Source organism: Quercus lobata, chromosome 5 (assembly GCF_001633185.2).
Source record: "Quercus lobata isolate SW786 chromosome 5, ValleyOak3.0 Primary Assembly, whole genome shotgun sequence".
Taxonomy (NCBI): domain Eukaryota; kingdom Viridiplantae; phylum Streptophyta; class Magnoliopsida; order Fagales; family Fagaceae; genus Quercus; species Quercus lobata.
The window spans coordinates 65458049-65467801 of record NC_044908.1 but is presented as its reverse complement, the minus strand read 5'-3'; the positions used below and the strand labels follow the sequence as shown (position 1 = coordinate 65467801).

The following is a 9753-nucleotide window of genomic DNA, read 5'->3' as shown; positions in this document are numbered from 1 at the left end:
TCTTCAATACAGAAAACCAAATCCACACTTCTTCCCTAAATAGAGATGTTGCTGAGAATCTCCAATTACGGACATCGGAGGTGAAGGACAATTAGCGGTGGAGGAATTGGACCACAGAGGAGCCTTCAGACGTGTCGCTGACAACCCTCCAAACCTAAGGTGGTCGCTGCCTAAGACAATATCGATCTCTCAATCGGTAAGAACAGAAGCCATCAATCTTTCCGTGGTGGAATTTCACCACCAATTACATGAAAAAAAGTTGGAAAGAATGAAACCCACAAAACCAAATCTAAAAAAAGCTACTCCAGCAATAAGATTTTAAAAAAATCTTTGATTTTTGAGTTGGGTTTTAATTTGGGTTGGCAACTCAGGGAGTGGTTGTTGAAGTGAGCTTATATGGTTTGGTGTTATGGTGCCATTTGGTTGTTGAAGTTGGCTCATGTGAATCAGAGAGAAAGGGAGCTAGTGAGAGAGAGAAGCGAGTTTCTAAGATGCTAACAGTGGTTGCGGGTGGCAGGAGTCGTGGAGCTTGGCTGGCAGTTGGAGATGAGGGAGCTTGAGAAGATTGGCTATGGGCTGGTCTGATTAGAGAGAGAGCTGAAGCAAATGGTCGTTGCCTTGTTGGTGTGCCTTGCAAAAATATAACGTGACACATTATTATTGGAGGGCATAAAAGTGGCTTTTTACGCCACATCGGGCCATTAAATATTTATTCCCATTGGACCGAATTTATTCCCATTAAATATTTTAAATTAAATTCTGACTTCCATGCACAACGGGCCAGGCTCGCTGAGGCCCATAGTTGACTACTTCGGTTTATGGATGCCAGGATAATTTTTTGGTGAGTGAATGCTTAGTTTTGGACCTGTTATTTGGGATTAAAGCACACCGGCTGTACATGCTACATATTCTTGTTTTTTCAATTGCTGTTTGTTCGTTTCTGTGAAGCAAATGCCATTTGTTCTTAGTTTGTGTCGAGATCGAGTCTCTTAAGGTGGTTCTTCATGTCCTGTTCTTCCTCCAAAAACATTGTGTCTGTCAATAATCATATATATAATACAAGCTCAACCATCCCAACCCCAATACTACGTACAAAGTAGACACCGTCTCAGTACTCTGCGTGAAGATCAGAATTAATGGCGCTCAATGAAGAGGATACAAAGCTTACCCCGCTGGAGTTTGCGTGTTCAGATCTGAAAACTCTGTTGCAAACCTCATCCAAAATGGAAGAAAGCCTTGGAAAGATGGACAAAAAGTTTGATCTTTTAGATGAAACTCTTTCGACAGCATCAAGAAGAGTATCTCCTTTACAGTCTTTAGCCATGGCTACCAAAGCCCTCGATACACGAATCAACCGAGCTGTTACTCTTGCTCTTGCTCTCCTGGAGAGCTTCAAAGTCACCGATTCTCTCCAGCTCAAGCTCCTCGAACTCTCATCAATCTTATCAGCAGAGACAACACCCAAAAAAAGGCTCAAGAAACTGCTCAACTATGTGGACTGTGTTAATCAGCTGAATGCTGCGATTAATTCGATCAGTCAAGAGGGAGAGCCGGTGATTCAAAAGCTTCAAGAAGTGGTGGAGTTTTTGAGCAGGACCAAGGCCACGGATCAGGATAGGACACATAGGCTCAGAGAAACTCTGTTCACTCTCAAAGCTCTCTATGAAAATGAGGTTGATGCGATGAAATTTGATGGGCTGCTTGATGAGGCTTTATTAAATTTGCAGGACGAGTATGAGAGTATATTACAGCTTTTAAGGCATCAAAATATAAAGGATCAGGTGCAAGTTGATGATAAAGAAGCCGAGATTGTGGCATCTGATTTGGGTACAGAGCTGGAGGTTGAAGTTCTACAACGAATTTCAGAGACTCTAGCTGCGAATGATTGCCTGGATATATGTATTGACATATATCTCAAGGTGTGTGAAATGGTTCATCTAGGAAGTATTTTAATTATTCCTTATTAGTTGCCTTTAAAACCTAACTTCAATCTATTTTTGTTTCATATTATTATTCAGATTTGAAACTGTAGTGATCATGAACCATTCTCTTCATGAAACAATTTTCTCAATATCCATCCGTAGTATACGTTCATGTTTAGACTGTAATCATCATGAACATTCAGTTTACAAGTATTAAGAAATATGCTTTGATTCAAAAAATATTAATAATACTACTCCGATTATATCTAGAATAGGAAATAAAGTACACAATTTCTTAATAAATATTGTAGCTCAGTTTTCAATTAAATTTAACTGTGACCTTAAAAGCTGTAATTATACATAAGGAAGCTGCATTAGCCAATAAGTCAATACCCCAATAAATTATCAAAAGAAAAGTCAAACCCCAATAAATCATATGGTTGTGCTATACTGGCTAATAAACACACAGTTATATTATATTCATCCTTTTGAATATAAAATACAGCCCTTGAAAAACACTAAAAAAATTCTATCCTTTAGAATATAAATTCAAAGAGGAGACGGCATCATTTGATACTGCCTACAATGTAGCAAGCCAGCAACAGTTGGACAAGATATTGTCTAGAGCATTGCCATTGGGCAATGAATGTAAGATTCAATGCAAATTGCTTATTCAGTTATTCCTCATATAAAATTAAAATTAGAATTTTTTTGTCCTTGAAGACATGAATCAAATATACCACTTAGTTTTCGTTAAAGCCAATTTTGTGTAAATGCTAATGCTTATTTGACTATGTGACAGGTGAGATACAGAAGGGCAGCCAAAGCACTGATGCGGCTAAACCCAGATTACCTAAGAACCTACAAACCCGAAGAAATCGATGCCATGGAATGGGAGACCTTAGAGACAGCAATAAGCCTTTGGATCCAACACTTAAAATTCGCAGTCAAAACAGTACTTGTATCGGAAAAGAAACTCTGCAACCAAGTTCTAGGAAACATCATGGATGGAGTGGTGTGGCCACTATGCTTCTTGAAGATTGCAGACAAAATCATGGCAGTCTTTTTTCGATTCGGTGAAGGCGTAGCTAGGAGCAGCAAAGAGCCGCACAAACTGTTCCAACTATTGGACATATTCGATTCCTTGGAGAAACTTAAGCCCGAATTCTCAGACACTTTCGAAGGTGAAGCTGGAGCTGATATACGTACTCGGTTTAGAGAACTTACAAAGCTACTCGTTCACGGTTCGAGTAAAGTGTTTTGGGAATTTGGCCTCAAAATCGAAGGCAATTCAGATGCTTACCCTCCACCACAAGATGGCTCGGTACCGAAACTTGTTCGATATGCAATTAACTACCTCAAATACTTGACCACAGACGCATACAAAGCACGTATGGCCATGGTTCTTTGGACAGAGCAAATGTGGAAAGTGGGAACTCTATCAAAACCTGAAACAGACGAGAATTTACTCCAAGATGCCATTACCAACGTCATGGATGCACTTCATAGAAACATCGAGACCAAAAGGTTGAGCTACAGAGACAAAATCTTACCCCACGTATTTGCAATGAACACGTACTGGTACATTTACATGAGGACGAGAAACACTGAGCTAGGAAAGCTTTTGGGAGACGAGTACATGAAAAACAAGTACAAGGTTGTTGCTGAGGAATCAGCGTACATGTATCAGAAGCAATCGTGGGGACAACTTGTGAAGCTGTTGGATAAAGAAGACTTGAAGAGGCAGAGCAAGGAGGGTTTGGGAAGCTTAGCAAGAGCAAAAATGGAGGCATTTTTGAAGGGTTTCGATGAGATTTCACAGAGGCACAGAGGGTCTTATAGAATTCCTGACAGGAATTTGAGGGAACAGATTAAGGAATCGACGATAAAGCTTTTGGTTCCAGTTTATACTGAGTTCTTGAACACGTTTTCGGCTGTGTTACGAGGTAAATTGTATGTGAATCCGGATCAATTACAAGGGTTTTTGGGTCATATTTTCGACGGTTCCGATGCGAAGTTGAAGGGGCGTGATTCCAAAGATCGGATGGTTGGAGGGAATTCGTTGTCTGTTGAGGGGGAGATCATGGATTTTCGACGGTCCAGATCAATTTCAAGCAATGTGTAAATCGTCTGATTGGTATATAGTATTCCAGTCATTGTGCCTTCCTTGAGGAATTACGAATTAGATGGGTGGAATTGAATGAACGACTGATCATTGTTAATGCCTGCACCTGAAGGGGAATGTTCTTTTGGGGATATGGATTATAAATAATTTGTTTCTTTATTTTTCCCCCTCTTATTATATAAATAGGGTCAATTGTGTGATTATTGTTAATTAAAATAATACAGTTTTAAAAAAAAAAATTATTTTATGACACTTTTGGGATGTGTAATGTGGACCTGTGGTAGGTAAGTTATCCAAATTTGACATATTTGTGGTGGATTTAAGAGTAGGAAATGGCCTAATGTAATTGTTGATATTACATTGAATATGACATTAAAAGTTATATATAAAACTTTTTTTTTTTAAAAAAAGGAAACAAAATTGCTGTTTTTAGTCATTTTAGGATAATAATTAAGGTTGTCCATAAATTCTCCAAACTTGACCCACTCGAGGGATCCGATTAGACCTGAACTGGACTCGATCAAATCCTGTGATTACTTCTGTTGATGATGACTCTCTATTTTTAAAATTTGGTGATGGCAAGTTGAGTGGTGGGTTTACTCATTTGAAATCCAACCCACCTGATTTAGCTAATGAAGAAAGCTAAATCTGGGAAGATCTACTAGATTTAACAAGATCGATCTAGCGAGATCTCACTTGAGCTCTACAAAATCCTCGTCATTATGAGCATTTTATCGTCTCTCCCTGCAATTAGTTGTCCACTGTCAGTAAGGATGGCAATTTTGCCTTATCCCACTTAACCCACCCCTTCTCATTTCGCTCCATGTGGGTTTTCCCCGCCCCGTAAAGGTGGTGGGGCAGGGATGAGTTTAGATTTTTTAGACCCACCCCACCCCGTCCCTTTGTTGATAAATGTTAAATTGTAAATTTTTCATACTCTAAAACCCTACTATTTAAACAAACATGTCATTAGCTTATTTTATTCTACTCAACATGGCTCTCTACCTCTTTTTTCTCTCTAGCAAGGTTGGAAATAAGGTACCAATTTTAATGTTTTCTTTTGTCTTTATTAGAAACAAATTTATATACTATTAAATTATTGATTTTATATTATGAGATTTTTGTTTTTGTTGTGATATGGTCTTGTTAAACACTTGGATAATAATATTAAGTTTTTTGCTAAATATTAATTTGATTTGATGGGATAAATTTGTTTGTAATTTTAAGTATATTTTTATTAATGAAACAAGTTTTATTAAAAAAAAAAATGTAATAATTGTGGGCAAATTAACAAGAAGTAGAGTTTTATGGAGTGAGGCGGAGCTTCGCGGGGCTCTAAGGGGCAAGGATGGTATAAGACAAAACCATGTGAGGTGGGGCAAATACCCCATCCTTTGACCTCGTCCTACCCCATTGTCATCCCTAATTGTCGATGCCAACTGATTTGTCTGTCACCCGTGAAAAGCCCTATTAGCCATTCTTTATTAGTCAACAATGGGTTGAATTTTTATCCGCTCAATTGAATTAGTTCGAGTACCAGTTAAGCACAAACTCGACTTGAGCTAACTCATGGATACTCCTAATAATGATATTGTTGAATTCAATACAAATAAATAAAAATAAAAGCCAACAAGAACCAAAATGGATTTATTGGACCACTCCCAAGTTAACCTTTATTAAAATAAATACAAATAGGACGATCAAGTGATAACCGAATAGTTTGACATCTTTTATAATGTCATCTATTTATGGTTAATTTATAAATATATTAACACTAAACACAATCCAAGAATGGCTAGAGTTGGTGCTCTAATTGTTGTTAATCTTTGACTACAAACAGCAATTGCTTTTCTTTTCTTTTTTTTCCTTTTTTTTTTTTAATATAGACAAACAACAATTTCTTTAAGTGAGTGTTTAATTGAATTATTATTATTATTATTATTTAAAATTCAACCATTAGAGCAGCAAGCACTATTAAATTCTTTACTATGAACAAATAAGCACATCCTCTCTTCAAAACCATTATTGGTGATTACAAGTTTCTCCTCCAAGGGATCCACCCCAATGAAATCAAGCATGCATATAGAGAAGCCAATAAAAATTATGGATTTTTTTTCCGCTGAGAATCAATTGATGATGATGCCTTAGCACGAATGGTATTGAGTCAATCGGAAGCCTTTGTCATGTTATTCTTTCCTCATCCCAGGCCAACATTATAGATTGTCTTAATTTTTTTCTGATGGCCTTAACCTTAGACCTATATCTGAATTAAACTTTTGTTTCTTAACGCATCCTTACTACCAAGAGAGAGAGAGTTCCCTTAATTGGTGGTTTCTTAGTCAAAGGAGGCCATTTACGCTAAGGAAGAGAGAACTTCTTCATATTTTGATTTTATATTAAATAAAGTTCATGGCATATTGGTTGTCACATTGGACTTTTTCATCTATTATTTAATAGTAATAACTCTTTTGACACAAAAATAAAATGTTAAAAAGAATAATAGCACATCTAAAAGGTTAGACTTTATAGACTATTTTAAAACATGAGATAGAGGTTAAGGACCAAAATAGTAACTACAACTCAAAAAATTATAATATAATAACAAACTAAAAGTAAATATTATTTTTCTGCCTAAAAAAATATATTATTTCATTAGTAATTAAATATAGCAAACAAAAATATTTTTATGCAACTTGGGTTGTAGAAATTTTTATGAAACACAATACGTAGTGATTTGCATTTAAAAATTCATGTAATTCAGGTTACATAATAAAAATGTGACATTATCCATAGCCTAAATTTATCAAATTATATTGAATTGACCATGTTATTACTATACCTTAGTTTTTTTTTTTTTTTTTTAAGTAATAAGTGAAAACAAAAAGAAGTAAATAAGTCTCATAAAAAAAAAAAGTAAATAAATGAGACTTTGTCTTGTCATTTCTTTTTTTTATTTTCTTATTTTCTTTCCCTATCTATATCAAAAACTTATTGATATTTTAATTTGATGATAAAAACTATTTCAAAAACACCTGTCAAAGGCAAAAAATAAAATTACAAAAATAGTAATCTCCACCTTCATTATAAACTGATTAATGTCTTAATTTGATAATAAAGAGTTATCACCACGTGCAAATAACATAAGTTAAAACTATTTCAAAAACACCTGTCAAAGGCACCAAAAAAAAAAAAAAAAAAAAAAAAAAAAAAAACAGAATAAGTAAACCGTAATATAATATATCGAAATACGAAAACTTATACACACTCCAGGCAACGCAATGACAAAACTATCCCCCACACACTACCCTGCACGTTTGTTACACTACAGTTTCCACGACTCCGAATTCCCCCACTCTACTTCCTACGGTTGTAAAAGAAAGATTCAACGAATAATTCCCCCCCGCCCAGAATTATACCAAAATCCTTATAAACTGCCTTCTTTATTTTACACCCGAGAAAATCAATTCCCATCTCTATATTCTCTACTAAAGTCTTAAACTTTCCTGAGAAAACATTTTCCGAGTCCCAAGCAAAAATGGCGAATCCCAAATCCGACGAAATGGGCGGTTCCATTTCCTTCACCGATTTCCCAGAGGACGTTCAGCTCTGCATCCTGTCGTTCCTCTCGCCCTCCGAAGTCTCCACCTTCGCTTGCACATCGAAACGCTTCGTTTCGCTGTGCCGAAACGACGCCAAGCTTTGGTTCACCATGTGCCATAGAAGGTGGGGCTCCAAGACCCAGATTCGAAAATGGGGAAACGGCAAGATCGCCTTCAGGCTTCTCTACAAAACGCTTAACGAGTGGGAAAATCTCATCGGTTTTTGGCGCCGAAGCGGTCGTGGAAATATCGGAATCTCATCGCCGCCGTTGGTTTTCTTCGAGTGGGGCCCATCGTTTCTAACCGGTTCGAGAATTTCCCCTTCGAAAAACGGTACCTACAGTGTTTTGAAGTCACCGTTTTTGTGGATGACACTGTCGCAGGAGGGTCAGACCGTGAATTTCCTCGACCCGGACGGTCGGGCCGAGGTGTTGGATTGTGTCGGGGAATTGGATTTCTCGGATAACGATTTGGTTCCGGTGAATTTGAGCTTTATGGGGAAGACCCATTTCGTTGTCGAAGAAAACATGAACTTTTTCGCGTTTTCGAGTTCGAACTTTCGGAGGAGTTCGAGCTCTTCGAATATGAGATGTGACGATGAAACAGAGGATTCGATTGGAGGAGATAGTGGGTCCTTCTCGCCGAGTCACTCACCTGGGAGCTTACCGGACCGGTTAATGTCGGAGATGTATCAGCATTTTGCGAACCGGACGAGTCCAGGTAGTGGGGATAAGAGGAGGCAGAGGAGGAAAGAGAAGGAGAGACAAGGGAAGAGGAAATGGGAGGCTGAGCATTTCGTCAAGATCGTTAATTGCTCGCCCACGCTGACTCGCCCTTTGCAGGGCCTCTGGAAGGTATTCTTTAGCTCATTTGTATCAAATAATAATTCAATTTCTTTGTTTCAATTGGATTCAATTTTGTTCATGATTGCTAAGTTAAGTTTGCTAGCTATAAATAATATCTCATGATCAAGACAATTGGCTGAATCGCGCAAAACAATTTCGTAGAAGTTCATTGATAACTAAAAGGATGATATTTTGTAATTAGTACACACATCTTAAACTATGAGCTCCCCCTGCTCTTACAAGAGGAGGTACATTTGAGCTAGAGCTCATCATTAGTTCATAGAATGCAGCCCCAACCAAAGAAAATATATATATATATATATAATTCCGTTGAATTTGAAATCTGGAAGTTGAAAATGTTGCAATTCCTTTTGTGTGTTCCCTGAAGTTTCTTGCCTTCAGTTGAGCATGTGCAATGTTGTCTATTAGTGAATTTTGAACTATAGTGCAGAGTGAGTGTTGGAGAGATGTTCTTAAAATATCTTGGGGTATACAGGTAGGTATGTTATGGTCTAGTACCTACCTGTACGTGTGTCTATGTTCCTATGTGCACATGGAGAGATGTTTTTACTATTTACCTTATTTTTGCTACTATTCATGGGTCTCATTTCACTTTTTGGTATTATTCATGAGACTCACTGTACCATTTCAACTACCTTTTAGCTTTATCTACAGTACTTTCAGTAAAAAGTTTCCAACTTCCGCTGTTCCCAAACGGACTCTTAATTGATAGAACTACTAGAAATATAAAATTCTGATGCTAATGACTCAAAGGTTTGTCTTAGTTTTGTATTACTGAATATTTGAATATGAAGGAATATTAGAGGGTGCTTGGAAACCACACTTCAAACCTTATATGATCAAGGATCAAATAAAATTGAGCTCTAGCTACTGATATGAAACATGAAAGCAGTAGGGAATGTATATGGGATCCAGTCACCAAGGTTTTTCTTTGGATGAAGAAACAGTGCACCTTTATTTTTTGAAGCCCTTATTCATCGTTGACTAATCAAACACTTCGTCATTGCCAATAGACTCTTGGTCTGAGTTCTACATTTGGCTTATGATAAAAAAACAGCCATTGTGAATTGGTTTATATGTTTATTTTGCATGCCACGTACAAAAGTTATGCACCCAAAAAGTACAAATGTCTGACGCTTCTTTTGAAAATGAGTGGACTATGAAACTTGGTCCTATCAGTCTAAGAACAATAAGTCCATAGAAGTTTTCACAGCTTTTTTTTTTTTTTTCAAAAATTGTTA

General features: G+C 37.0%; 2 protein-coding genes across 2 annotated transcripts; both read left to right on the top strand.

Annotated features, from left to right (window-relative positions):
• The first annotated feature begins 1115 nt into the window (after positions 1–1115).
• On the top strand, positions 1116–4184 carry LOC115993137 (exocyst complex component EXO70A1-like). Its single transcript, XM_031117422.1, has 2 exons — positions 1116–1919; positions 2725–4184. The coding sequence occupies exons 1-2, from the start codon at positions 1137–1139 to the stop codon at positions 4045–4047; spliced, it is 2106 nt and encodes a 701-aa protein (XP_030973282.1). The 5' UTR covers positions 1116–1136; the 3' UTR covers positions 4048–4184.
• Positions 4185–7369: 3185 nt separating this feature from the next.
• Positions 7370–9746, top strand: LOC115988783 (F-box protein At3g12350-like). The gene has a single exon (XM_031112398.1). The coding sequence runs from the start codon at positions 7583–7585 to the stop codon at positions 8612–8614; it is 1032 nt and encodes a 343-aa protein (XP_030968258.1). The 5' UTR covers positions 7370–7582; the 3' UTR covers positions 8615–9746.
• Positions 9747–9753: the final 7 nt, after the last annotated feature.